Source organism: Taudactylus pleione, unplaced genomic scaffold, assembly GCF_031769625.1.
Source record: "Taudactylus pleione unplaced genomic scaffold, aTauple2 ptg000177l, whole genome shotgun sequence".
NCBI classification, from domain to species: Eukaryota; Metazoa; Chordata; class Amphibia; order Anura; family Myobatrachidae; genus Taudactylus; species Taudactylus pleione.
The window spans coordinates 2,150,654-2,165,242 of NW_028284579.1; the positions used below are offsets into that span (position 1 = coordinate 2,150,654).

Consider the following 14,589-nt stretch of genomic DNA (forward strand, 5'->3'; position numbering starts at 1 on the left):
TAAGGTATAAGATTCGAGTATGCACATTTATTATCATTGTTAGGAAATAAAGGTTATTTCGTAACTAAGCTTTTATACGTGATAAGTAAGCCATGTTTGGTATTGTACTGATGCGTACTCTCTCAACAGTATTCCGGTAATATCGATGGAGAGATCGCAACATGCATTCTCAACATATGGACCGCAGAGACTTCAAGCAACAAAATGTACATTATATGAACAACTGTTAGGATTTGCATGATGCGGGAAACCAGAGACCTCCAGTTGTTAGAGGTTGGACTGTGTCTATTTGAACCAACCTGTTAAATTCCTTGTAACATATGCCCTCTCCTTTAGGATTAGCAACAAACTTCTCTATTGTGTTGTTTATTCCTGGGGGGTATAAATATGTTGGCTCTGACCCTGGGTTCCTAGTCTTCATGCTGAATGCTGATTGACGAGGGGTTTCTTGCTGATGCCTAACATCTGGACCAGAGAGCGCTGCGTATGTATAATTGTACTTGGGTCTGTATAATCTCTTTGCGCTAAGATTATATGAGGATCATAGCGTGTAACTGCTGTACTTTTACTTGAATAATACTTTGTGCTTTGGAACCACAGGTTCTAGGTCTGGAGTCTTTATTTACTGTATGACTGCGTACGCAAATTAGCGTCATCCTTAGAGGTTTATAGGCAGGATATTAGAAGGTATAGGCAGGGGTATATAGAGGTTCAAAGACAGAATCCTTAGTGTTGTTTTCAATTTTCTGCAATACCAAATCCTTGTACAATGTACCATGTTTTCTGATGTCTTTAAAGCGACTTTGGGTCCTACTAGAGAAAAGCGTTATTCAAACAAAGTTTTTATTATTATTATTATTATTATTATTATTAATTAATAAATGTAATGCCTTTGACATTCTTTCATACTCCAACAGTGAGATGTTGTAGATGATTTAAGAACTCCTTGACGACTGTAGCTATCCCAGTATGAAGAAACCAAGAAAACTGCAAGAAATCCTAAAGAAACAGCTGATTTCACTTTCACTGCTGGCAGGTAAATGCTAATTACCTTTGAACATGATTTTGAATGTGACCATATTATGAAAGGGTATACACAGTTATGTAACCAGGGTATTCAAAGGTTTTTTATTTTTATTTTCACTTCTCCCCCCCAATTTTCAATTGCATGTTGTTGATTTCAATGTTACATTAAATATCGAAAGCTATATGACTTGAAGAATTCCAACATGAAACCTGCAATTCCCATACTAGTATGTAGACTTTAGAGCCACTATAATTGTTGATCTGCACTTTTATTTAAAAAAAGGTGAATATTTGACTTCATGAATAATTATATTAACCTGGAGTTGTGATTTAGCTCTTGTGATATGTCATCCACCATGTCATTTTCAGATGCTTCATGTGCCATTGCTTTGCAGAGCTTGCAGGCTACTAGAGCTTTGGCCATTGCCTCCTCCCCATGCTGCCAGAAGAACAGAGCCATCTTCTGCCTCTTCATCAGCACGGCCCATACCATGAGCTCATGGAAAGGAAAAGGGAAATGATTTATTTCTGGGTCATCTAAATCAATATCGACCTCCTCTTCTCCCTTTTTTGTAGTCTTCCTCCCTCTCCTCATCGGGATGTCATCCTGTCACAGACATCATGATTAGATGTTTAGATCGCATTATCACAGTCACATTCAAAGATAAATATTCAAGCTGTTTACTGATACTTATCTCAGTACCAATAACACATGGGTTGGAGATAAAAGTAAAATTACAAATGAGGAATTTAAAATGACCCTGAGTGTAATTAGTGTGTATTTTTGGTTTATTGTTTTTTATAGCATTTCTTTGCTTATATTTACCTATATTGTACAATATTTGTACGATAATTCTAATCTCAAACTATACCGTAAATCATTTTTATATTTGCTGTGCCATCCTCTATGACTAATTACAAGTGTTACATTATTTTTCAACAATAAACCTACAAATTAATAATTAAGCATTTAATAAACTGATTTTAGGAATAGCTATACAGATGTAACTAACATTATATTAAAATTATATTTCAAGCTAACCTAGAAAGGTACGTCTGGAAAAAAAGAGCTAAACTGCATCCCATTGTGAAATTAGAGTACCGAGCCTCAAGATAATATGATATGTTTACTGCAAATATATGTTACAGGACAGTTTTACCATTTAATTTTTAAAAAAATAAAAAGCTATATTTCAATGCTTATAGTAGAAACAAAGGTTATGTCTTTAGTTGGTTAATGTTCAAAAATATAGTTACAGGAATTCTGCACCTGAACTTAATTTTTATTACATGTATACTCTTCTTTCTTACCATTACAGTACATACGATTTTGGAAATAGGAATAACTATAGTTTCCACAAAGGAACATTAAAAATCTAGAGATGGGTAAAACAATTTGAGGATAATGAAAAATAAAATGTTCTCTAAAATATTTTAGCAATGGATGTACTTTTTGAAATTTACTGGGAATATAAATAATATTTATACTGTATATCAGTGGTTCCCAAACGAGGTGCTGCAACGCACTCTCAGGGGTGCCGATCACAAAACAAATATTTCCAATCTCTTTACTTACGGGTTCTGTCCTCGGCTGTGCTCCTGCACATGTGTGGTCACCAGACCACACATGTGTGAGCAGATACAGTACCAGGGAGGGATCCATAAAACATTGTTCAGTATAGCCCATAAGATACAATGGTAATCGGGGCCAAGATCCAGAATGTTTCACATTTCGGAGTTTGGTAAATTTGACAATTTATCAGCCCCCCATAGAAAACTATGGAGACTGCTTTTGTGATCGAAAACGCAGTCACCACACATTTCCTTAAGGGGATATCCTGCAAATATCTTTTGATAAATATGCCCACACATACTCAAATATAATCTATATCAGGCAGCAAGTTAATTCTCAAAAAAGGTAAATTTAGTTTCTTCTAAGTGATCCTACATTCAAACTATTACAACAGATTGCATACAGCCCAGAAGGGAAAGCAGAGACAGCACTGGGAAATGCATGGTATCTGCTATAGCTATTTACACATAATAATGTCAGATGACTTGCCAAAGTGTGTGCAGCTTTACCCTCTCCACTGACCTTTGACAACTGCATAAGTGTCATTATTTTACATTTTAATTAATATATTAATGTATGAATGATTATTAAAGCAAATAAATCTACAAGATGTTATACTATTACTTGTGTATTCTAAAAAATATATTTGAACAAAAATAAATTATGATATTCTATGTCAACAAGCAATATAATTATATCTATAATTCCTAAATAATGAAAATAAGACACAGACTGACATCTTTATCTCATGTATTAGAAAACTGGTGTTTCTTTTTAGGATTCATGTTTATTGGTTCCATAAACTTATCCCCAGTGCCCACAACCCATTGGGGAAAATACAAATACAAAACAGCAATGATTAATTTAACATTATTCAAACTCCAATGTTTAGGTAAATCCACCCTCCCTTCCTTAAAAAAAAGAGGTCCATGAAGCAGTGAAAAGATAGAAGTGTGCCAGTGGGGAAGTTGCCCATGGCAACCAATCAGCTTGAGGTTGCATTTATCAAGTACATTCTTTAAAATGATAGGTAGGAGCTGATTGGTTTCCATGGGCAACTTCTTCACTGGCACACTTCTCCACTCTTTTCACTGCTTCATGAATAGACCCCAAAGAGCGACACTGGCCATTAGGGATCACTGCCATAGTTAACAGAAGATAAACTCACCTCCATTCCTAATAGCTTCAGTGCTTTTGGCTGTTTGGGATATAATAATAAACATGTCAACATATATAATATATACTGTAGTACTTACATGTAATGCAACTGTATAATATTCAAAAACAAAGAATAGGTAATCAGAAGGTGTTAATGTTTTGGGAATAGAAGAGATTGAATTAATGATTTATAGGGTGGCAGCAGCCAGCAATGTATATTGTGTATTGTTTACCTCACTCCTTTGCTTCCCAAAGACAATATTGTTTTATAGAAATCTCTCTCTCTCTCTCTCTCTCTCTCTCTCTCTCTCTCTCTCTCTCTCTCTCTCTCTCTCTCTCTATCTACTGTGGAACTAGCTTGTGCTGGGCCCAGGTGCAACAATATGCTTTGCCCCCCCCTCCTTGCACACCCTCTCCTAATACACACACAAAAGCATACCTCCCAACATTGAGAAGGATAGCAACAGGACTTTTGTCCGCATACCGAAGGTGACACGCAGCCCCGCCCCCTGGTAAGCAAATTTTTGTCATGCTGGGGGCTTAGACAGATCTCCAGGAGCTATGGAACACACCCCATCCTCTCCCTGCACAAGGAGGATGATGAGCACATGCATGACAGAGTGCCCAGCCAACCTCCCACTGGCCTGCAGGACACTGTGGTCTGCAGGTGATACAGCATTACAATGTCCGAAAAGTGGGACTGTCCCACTGAAATGGGGCAGTTGGGAGGTATGCAATGGGGTGTGATGAGAGGAGGGAAAAAGAGGGGACTTCCTCCTCCTTTCTTCCGGCTGGACTGTCGCCTAGCTTCTCCTGCAGAAGCCACCAGCGTACTATAATGAGTCAATCTGACTCATTATAGTACCTGGCTTGCCTGTTATTATTGCCGCTGCCTGTGGGCCTGTTCATTGTGTCGGGCCCTGGTGCAATGCACTGGCTGCACCACCGCTAGTTCCGCCCTTGTATCTATCTATCTATCTATCTATCTATCTATCTATCTATCTATCTATCTATCTATCTATCTTTTATGGTTGTACCATTTGTGTTGAGGAGGTTTTAATGATCTGATTTTGCTACAAATTGGCCCAGCCCAGTGAACCTTCTAGTGGTTAGTCTACCCCACCCAGTTCATAGATGCTTACACATAGACATCTCAGAGAAAAATAATTACAATAGATGCTCACTCCCAGTAAAATGAAACTATATAGGGATAATTTTTTCTACTGATGCTGTTTTACAATAATAACTAATGGCTATCAGGATGGGGCTCCAGGACTTTTTCTAAAAGGCTTACAAACAAAATCATTCTTATTACACTTAGAGGACACATTGAGACCAGCAACATCACTAGATTTTCCTCGCACATCATAGTAGAGCTCAGGATTACTAGCGATGCTGAGCTATTGTATTAGGTCAAAATGTTTGTAGCTGAATAGAGCGGTTCACCTGGCACATTGCTGCTAATTATCTTATCTAATTTGCCCCATTACTGAGGTGACTGGATGGGGTCTGTATTGTACTGGTCACTTATTTTATCTTACTAGTGTGTATATATTTGAGTTTTAGACAGTCAAAGGAGTAAATTTACTTACCATCGATCTTAGTTGTAAACTAAAACTGACAGTTACCGACAGGCATTGAAAGCATTTACCTGTCTAAAACCTGACTATTTATCATCCACCAGGTTTCTGCTTCAATTGAAACCCAACATCGATGTTGGTCAGTTTTTACTGCTATAAATGCCATCGTTTTTCATCTTTCAATTCAAAACCGATGGCAAATAGAAGTGAAAATACAACGGCAAACCTGCCTTAACAAAACCACTGCACAGATCACTTTGATCTGTGCAGGCTTTGTTAGGTTAAAAATTCTTCAGAATCTGGGGACCCCAAAAATAAATTAGAGTTCCCCCTTCTGTGGAACTACCAGCACTGGGTTGAACCAGCCGGGGGCATAATGCAATAGCAGGGGACAAACATCATGGGATCCCCCTGCCATCACATTAACCAGCCCCAAACTGGTCAGCCCAGGGCTGGAATTTCTTGGAAATTGGGGACCAAAAATGGGGTCCCCCTTTCTGAGGAACTATAGGGGGGAAATAGGGGGAACCTCATGCTGTTTTTTCCCATGATTTACCAATACTGGCCCAGACTGAGAGGCCGTGGCTGGTTATGGATTTTGCGGGGTGGGGGTGCCCATGTTTTTTTAAGTCTTTGATAACTTTTGAACCTAATGAAGCCTGCACAGATCATAGTGATCTGTGCAATGCTTCTTCCAAACATGCCTACCACAGACAGATTTATTGTTTAGGCGGCTTTTCTGTCATTTTGTGGTCAGTCTGGTTCATGGTAAAACCGTCAATTAGTAAATCTCCAGATCCTATTCTTTTATATGTAATAATAATAATAATAATAATAATAATGTTATTTATATAGCACTTTTCTCCTAATAGGACTCAAAGTGCTTTACATTTGTCTTTACAGCACAAAATACAAAACAAGCTTAACAAGGGACATTAGTGAAATGCTTGGATAAGCAGGAAAGTCTTGAGTCTTTTTTGAAGGATTCTAGAGTGGAGATTTCTCCAACTGTGTGAGGAAGCGAGTTCCATAGAGTCAGAGCCACAAAACTGAAAGCTCGACCCCCAAATGTATTCCAGGAGATTCTTTGTCAATGGATCACAGTGATCAAGTGGGACAGTAAGGGATCAGAAGCTGCTTCAAGTACCTTGGGCCCTGGCCATGTAGAGCTTTAAAGGTCAGTAAGTTAATCTTGAAAGCAATCTTAGAGGCAGCCCGTGATGGGAGTAGAGAATAGGTGTTATGTGGCTGAAACGAGGTTGGTTGGTTAATAGCTTGGCAGCTGCATTTTGTACCAGATGCAAGCAGTGCAATTATTTTGTTGGGAGAGCCAAGTAAAGGGCATTGCAGTAGTCTAGGCGTGATGATATAAAATGCATGTATTTAGGCAGATCTTCTGCGGGAATAAAGTGCTTTATTGTGGCTATGTTCCTCAGATGAAAGAATGAGGATTTGAGTGTGAATTGAGAATTTGATTGATGTTGAAAAATCGATTGTTGGTTAGATGTTCTAAAGTAGGGTTTTTGGTAGTTTGCCGTCATTTATTGGTTGCTTGTAAAACCGACCATTAGTAAATCTGCAGATCCTATTCTTTTCTAAGTTGAATAATCGATTGTTGGGAAAATGACCAAAAACCGACCCCCTTAGTAAATTTACCTCAATGTCTTTAACTGTTATATATTAAAACATATAATAATAACAAAAATGAAATGCTTCACAACTAAAATATGACATTTCTGCGATTGCAAATGATTTATCTATCTCAAAATTTGTTAAAAGTATACTATGTAATAAATTGGCATTATGATTACTCAAAGTGCATGCATTTGGGCTAGTCATTAGAATTACTCTCCTGTCCGATTTTGTTTATTTTATATTCTTGCAAAGTGTGAAATTGATTGCATCAAACTATTGTTTGAATCTAAATAAATTAAGTTTCACCTAGACCTCTTCCTTATACCCAAACCACACCATAGAGCAGAATGAATTGACCTGGTTATCAGCTACATTTATAGATTATAGAAGTAAATTCAACAGAAAGAGGACTTAACAAACATGATGTAGAATGCCATTACATGGCATGGGGAAGGAAAAACGTAATTCAAACATTGTATCTCCAAAATTTGCTACCATGTGAAATGGCCTGTTCTGCTGCTAAATTATACCTGAACTTCATCTCTAAATGTATGTTTCAGGCAACATGCTGGCACAAGGTTATGTGTGTTTTAGAGATGATCCTGCATACAGAAGTGTTCTCATACAGCTATCCTTTTAGCTCCATATGGCGTGAGACACTTGTCGCAACTGAGACGCTCCACCCCAGGTAGCAATTCCCAGACTTTTGCACCTTTTCCTAAATGTAGTATCTTATTTGCAACTGAGCTGTATATAAAGTCACTTCCAGTGTCCTAGGCACTTAGGATTCGTATTTTTGTCGCAAAGGAATTGGTATTGAGTCACAAATTAAGCACAGTGATGTGTGGCTAAAGCATGGAGTGGCTCACTCTTACTGGTCCTCAGACTGATGTCTATGTACCCAGGTTAGCATTTGGTTCGCACACAGCAGCTGCCTGCAATGCCAGCGCAAGTACTCAGGATTCCATGTGCTTTGTCATTCTGTCACATTAGTGTTGTGAATAAGATGCATACTTTGAAACAGAGTGGTGAGACGTATGGCGTGACGTAGTTGAATAGTCCATAGTGGGACTATTTGGTGCGATTTAAGAATAGGTGTATGTGGACACATATGTATATTCTTTCTCACATATTGAACCAATTATTATTGCTGTCCAAAATAATACCATCTTTCTTAGTTTGTCTGTCCTTGTCCATTTATATTACTCTATGGATTTATTACAAACATACTGTATGACCAAACAGACTCATACAATAAATACAACATAATTTTACCCATACAATAACAAATATAATTCCTTCCTCATTACAATTGTATCTTTATTCAACAAGGGAATGTATGGGCAGATCTCAATATGTTAATGTAATGTAAAATGTTAACTTACTCTTTTTGGCCCAAATAAATTGTGATAAAGAGTTCGAAACCTTTTCCTGGTATAGTTGCAACGATACGCTCCTCCCATCAGATACTCAATAACCAGACCAATATCGATCAAACTTATCCTGTAATCTGGAGGTAGATTTCCCTGTGAAAAAGGCACACACAAGGATGGAGGAGCAGACACACAAAAATAGGAGGTGACATCAAGGTTTATAAAAATACAATAAAACAAGTATTACATTTAAAATAATTGATTTAAAAAAAATGAACTGAAATGTATGGAAACAAATGAAGTATATTAGGCTATGTAATTCACCTTAAAATAGATCCAACCGAAACCTGGATATTCTCGCTTGGAAAGAAGACATAAATTAAATAAGAAGGTGCAGCAATCGATGAACATTACAGTTATCAATTGTAATCCCGAGTGGCTAGCACGCAACTGCCCTCAGAGAGCGGAACTTCCTTGTCTTTATGTGTTCACGTAACTGCAGCACAACAGACCATTATGACAATTGTTGTGTGCTATTAAGTGAGGAGATTTCTATGGATGTAGATTAAAAATATTTATATATGATTGTGGTATACATGGTCGTGCTGAATACATTATTTACCTATTTTTTGTCTTTGCATATTTCTCTGGAAATATCAGACATGGATAGCTCTGGGTCATCCAATCAGTTGATTTTTTTCAAAATCTGTGTTAAAGTTAGGGAGAGATTTATCAAATCTCGGAGAGAGATAAAGGGGCGATTCAATTCAGCGCGATGTTGAATAGCCCTGGGAAGGAGTTCCCAGAGCTGTTCAGTTGACTGCACTGTTTAGTCTGACTAGAGGATTTTGCTTGCACCCTTCTGAGATGCAATTTAAGTGCCAGCCGTGATGCTTTTTTTCTGGCTTAGCGCTGCTCTAACAGCCTTGTGGCCGGCACTTTAGTTGGAGAATGCTGGTTAGTGTAACTAAACACCCAGCTTAAGGCGCGGTAACTGGCATTCTCTGACTTAAGTGGTTCCAGTCAAACTTAACAGCGCGGTCATTTGAATAGCTCCGGGAACTCTTAGAATTGAATAACCCCCATTGTGGAGAGAGATAAAGTACCAACCAATCAGCATCTCACTGCCACTTTACAAGTTGTGTTTCAAAGATGACAGAAGCTGATGATTGGTACTCTATAGCTGGGTACACACTTGTCCAATCCACCGCAGACCAGACTGTGTACACAATCCTACTGCAGACCTGCTCACAGATTCTACATCCAATCCTTGCTACTCACTTGTCCAATTTTTCAGCATACCTCCAATCTGTGTCTGCTGTAAAACATAGATTTGGCTGCGTAGGAAAGGGGATTTACTAATGAAGAATTTAATTATTAAAAATGGTGAAGAGGGGAAGGTTGAGAATTAATACTCTGATTATTGGATGGGGACTGGATTTTAAGCTTCCAAAAAAAAAAAAAAACGGCGTGAGGTCTCCTCCACACTGGCATAACCAGCCCCGGGCTCTTGGAGCTGGCACTGGTTCTAAAAATGCAAGGAACAACCCAAAACAAGTAGGGGTCCCCCCAGGGCAGGCTCGAGGAGGAGCAGCGCCCTGTGCAGAGGGACTCCGGTGCCCATCTACCCTGCGAAAAGGGGGCATGGCCTATGGTAATCCTTGTCCTATGATAATCTGAAAAAGGGCCGCCTCCCTAAATTACGCTAATTGGGGGTGCATCGGTATGGCACGCCTCCAATTTAACATAAGGCTGGGGGCAAGCCCAGCACTCCTTTAGTAGCTGGGCTGCCCCCAGCCCTCTCCCTGCACTGAATGCGCACGGCATCCATTCCACTACTCCGGGGCTGGCACTGCCGCACAGCTGCGGTGGTTGGGGTGCCCAACCTCCCGACCACCGGTGGGACACTTCGGCCCATGGGTGGAACAGCGCAGCAGTGCCCAAAAAACGGAAATATCCTGCTGAAAATAGGGATGGTTGGGAGGGGTGCACCCTCTATGGGGTGGTGCCCCTGTTTGACCGCACTGGACGAACATGCCTCGAGGTGGCACTGGGTCCCCCGTATTTTCAGAACCAGCACCGGGCTCAACTAGCAGGTGGGGTAATGCCACAGCCAGGGGCACACTTCACAGGGTCCCCCGGGCCAAAGCATTCATGCCCCCTAACTAGTCAGCTCAGGCCAGGGATTCCTGGGGAAGTGGAGACCCCCCAATAAAGGGGTCCCCCATCTCAAGGGCACCCAAGGTCAGAGCTGAAGCCCGAGTCTATCCCCAACACCCCTGGGCTGTGGGTCCCAAGTTGATAGTTCATTACTAAAAGTGTAACATTGTCTTTTACAGGTGGAACTACAGGTCTCAGCAAGCCTCCACCGCATGCTGGTACTTGGAGAACCACAAGTACCAGCAGGCAGGGCATTAATGGCCCACTGTTACCTATAGCACCCCTTTAAAAGAAATGTTAAAATAAAAACAAAACAGAATGTTTAAAAATATTTATTTCACTGCACCTTCACCTGGAGGGCGGTGGCCTTTAAGCTCCTTTACATGGCCACCGCCCATCCAGGACTTCCCGGCATCTTCCATCTGCAGGAGCTCTTCATCACTCCTCTTCCACTGTTGGACTGACACCCGCTGCCTTGAGCTGGCTTATATAAGTTGGTGCTATGGGGTGGGGTGATGACGCGGTGAGCCATGATTGGCTCGCCATAGCCATCTTCATTTCAAAAATGGCGCCACGAAAAAGGAAGCCTCCGAAGCCACACCATCGCCAGCTGCCACCTCCGGTAATGTACCGCTGCCACCTCCCACCACCGCCTACTGTCGCATCATCCCATCACCATGCCCACATGTCCCGCCGCCTCCCACCGCCATGCCCGCCATGTCCCGCAGCAGTGGCGGACAGTGCGGTATCCCTGATGGTATGTTGGGCTGCTGGAACCAGAGATTGATCGCCAGCTCTGGTCTCCGCAGCCTACATACTACAGTATTGGTCATCTGGTCAGTGGTCAGGTCTCCTAGTTTTTAAGAATGTTTAAAAACCAGGAGACCCAACAGGCGACCAGGATCGGGTCTGTGGGTTGGTCGGTGTCGGGTACAAACTTGTCCAATGTTGAGCAGACCCATCGGTTGGGAGTCGGATCTGCCATGGATTGGACAAGTGTGTACCCTACTTATGTCTATCCACTTTATTTCTCTCCAAGCTTTGATAACTCAATTTGCTATAAATCTCCAAATATACACAATCTGTGTAAGTCTGGGTAAACTTGAAGAATACATACAGAATATAGGCTGCGTACACATCTGAACGATATCGGCCCGATTTGGCCAATTTGGGTAAATCGGGATGATAAATTGGGCATATCGTGCAGTGTATGCCCGATTTGCGCGCTCCCGCGGTCGCATGCAATATCGTGTGATTAGCCGTTCTGTACAGTCAATCACACGATATTGCATGTGAAGCTGTACATATTAATGAAGGATGGAACAGTGATTGTTCCATAGTTCATTAAATCATTTAAGTGTGTACCAGCAATCATGCGATGTCCAAGGTGAAGGCAAATCATCCTGAATATCGGCATGATTGCTGGTCATTTAGGTGTGTACCCACCCTTAGAGAAGAAAAAATATTCCGATTTGCTGGACTTTCAAGTCTATTATAATATTAAAATTTTTTGCATTATACATAAGATTAAATTGATTTACTCTATCCTAATATTTATAAAATAAGTAATGGTTACCTGTGGCACTCACACTCATTAACATAAACAATTGAATATCACCCATAGGGCACCCATTAACACAGGTGCGATAAAACAATTGAATTGCCCCCTATGACTGTAAAAAATTGCACAGTCAGAGTGACACCTGGTCTATGTATGTTCACAATTACTACATATTTATGGAGCTGATCTCAAGCTTACCTTTCCATTTTGAATCTTCAGTCAGACCATAGTGAGCATTTCCTGACCACAGAGCATCTATTGTAAAATGGCTTAAAATCCATTTGTGGTTTATGCCACTGCTATTTACACAACACAATATCAATATCGCTACAACAACCGTGAAGGGAAAGATCACAGTGTTGAGAGATTTACAGTACAGTTCAATACGGAAACTGAAACATACTCAGGTGATTGAGTTGAACACAGTATGAATTGCATTTCAACATTTGGTTTACACAAGAAGCAACAATATCAGATATGAGTTTACAGCATATCTGCAGTGTACAAACTCCTGTCACAGAACATACAATCAGAAAATAAACAGAATTACTGAAATACGTAACTATTAATATACTGGTAGATTAAAACAAAGGTCAAAAGCTCAACTGAATCTCAATCGATTGCTTAAGGTTTGGTTAAATTGAGAGGTGGATCATTTACTTAGCGATTGGCACAGACTGACATGTACTTTAGTTTACAGTGTACATTCTATGGGGGAGATTCAGTCAAATGTGAGTTGCATTGCCCATCATATTAATGTGGCTAAAGTGTCAAGACCAATTAAATTATATGTCCCGCTATGAGAATTGTGTCTGGAATAGAGCTTAAAATGGTGAAAGTATAATTGATTACTTTGTCCTCACTTCTAATTAGGGATGTGCGCCGGACCATTTTTGCCGGATTTGGATTTGGTTCTAATTCGTCGTCCGGCTTTGGATTTGGATTTGCCAAACTGCGGTGACTGGCTTTGGATTTGGATTTGGATTTGGATTTTTTTACAAAAATTTACAAAAAAAGCTAAAATCACATAAATTGGTCTTTTTTTTCTTCCTAGCGTATTATTAACCTCAATAACATTAATTTCCAGTCAATTTAGACCATATCACAGCTTATAATATTGTTTTCAACATTATTGGCCAAAGGTTGCAGTGAGCTGACTGGTTACTAAGCGACAAAGCAGCGGCACAACGACACAGACACCACAGTATAAAGCACATCTATGACACATTGCCACACAGCAGTGGCAGAAATGAAAAGTAGTGCACCCACCCAGTGGGTACGGCCAGCAGAGTCACAGTACTTGTTTAAATAGTGGGCTACGGCCCAAGGAGTCACAGTGCACAATCTTATTCACATTACACCGCACATAGGGCCTGATTCACATTACACCATAAAGTAGTGTCTCTTATTTATGTTACGACACACAGTAGTGCCCCTTTTACACAATGCCCACAGTAGTGCCCCTTTTACACAATGCCCACAGTAGCGGTGTCCCTTACACAATGCCCCCAGCAGTGGTGCCCCCTATGCAGTCCCCTTAGTAGTAGGGTCCCCTATGCAGTGCCCCCAGTAGAATGCCCCCCAGTAGTATGCCCCCCATTAGCAGGCCCCCCCAGTAGTATGCCCCCCATTAGCATGCCATCCAGTAGTATGCCCCCCATTAGCAGGCCCCCCCAGTAGTATGCCCCCCATTAGCATGCCACCCAGTAGTATGCCCCCCATTATCAGGCCCCCCCAGTAGTATGCCCCCCAGTAGTATGGCCCCCCAGTAGCAGGCCCCCCCAGTAGTAGGCTGCCCCAGTATTAGCCCCCCCCTGTAGTATGGCCCCCCCTGTAGTAGTAAGCCCCCCCCAGTAGTATGCCCCCCCCAGTAGTAGTAAGCCCCCCCAGTAGTATGCCCCCCCCAGTATGGCCCCCCCAGTAGTATGGCCCCTCAGTAGTATGGACCCCCCAGTAGCAGACCCCCCCAGTAGCAGACCACCCCCAGTAGTAAGCCCCCCCAGTAGTATAGCCCCTCAGTAGTATGGACCCCCAGTAGCAGACCCCCCCAGTAGCAGACCCCCCCAGTAGTATAGCCCCCCCCAGTAGCAGGCCCCCCCAGTAGTATGGACCCCCAGTAGCAGACCCCCCCCCAGTGGCGCCCCCGGCCCTTGCACAAGTAAAAAAAAAAAAAAACTTACCTGTATCCCCGCTCCCGCGCCGTCCGCTCTGCTGTCACACGCTGAGGAGGGAGCCGGAAGACGGAGCTCATGTGTGAGCTCCAGCCGGCTCCCTCCGTGCAGCAGCCAATGAGAGTCTGCTGGCGGCTGTGTGTTTGTATCTGTGTAGGGCAGAGCTATATCACAGCGCTCTGCCCTACACAATAGAAGCCCTGATGTCAGATTCTCTAATGAGAATCCGACATCAGGCGGCCGCCGTTCGGCCCCGAACGGGGATCCGAGTCAGGCGGGGAACACCCGAACAGGGTTCGGGTGGACTCGGATCCCCAATGTTCGGAGCGGTTCGGATTCCACAGAATCAGAA

General features: G+C 41.7%; 1 protein-coding gene across 2 annotated transcripts in view; it reads right to left on the bottom strand.

Annotated features, from left to right (window-relative positions):
- Positions 1–14,589, bottom strand: part of TRPM3 (transient receptor potential cation channel subfamily M member 3) — a 212,994-nt gene that overhangs the window by 107,556 nt on the left and 90,849 nt on the right. For both annotated transcript variants that reach the window (XM_088475711.1, XM_088475710.1), the window contains exons 12-14: positions 8,358–8,498; positions 3,768–3,797; positions 1,344–1,633 (exon numbers count right to left, since the gene is read on the bottom strand). In XM_088475711.1, the coding sequence (XP_088331837.1) occupies positions 1,344–1,633; positions 3,768–3,797; positions 8,358–8,498 (461 nt within the window). The remainder of the gene's footprint in view (positions 1–1,343; positions 1,634–3,767; positions 3,798–8,357; positions 8,499–14,589) is intronic.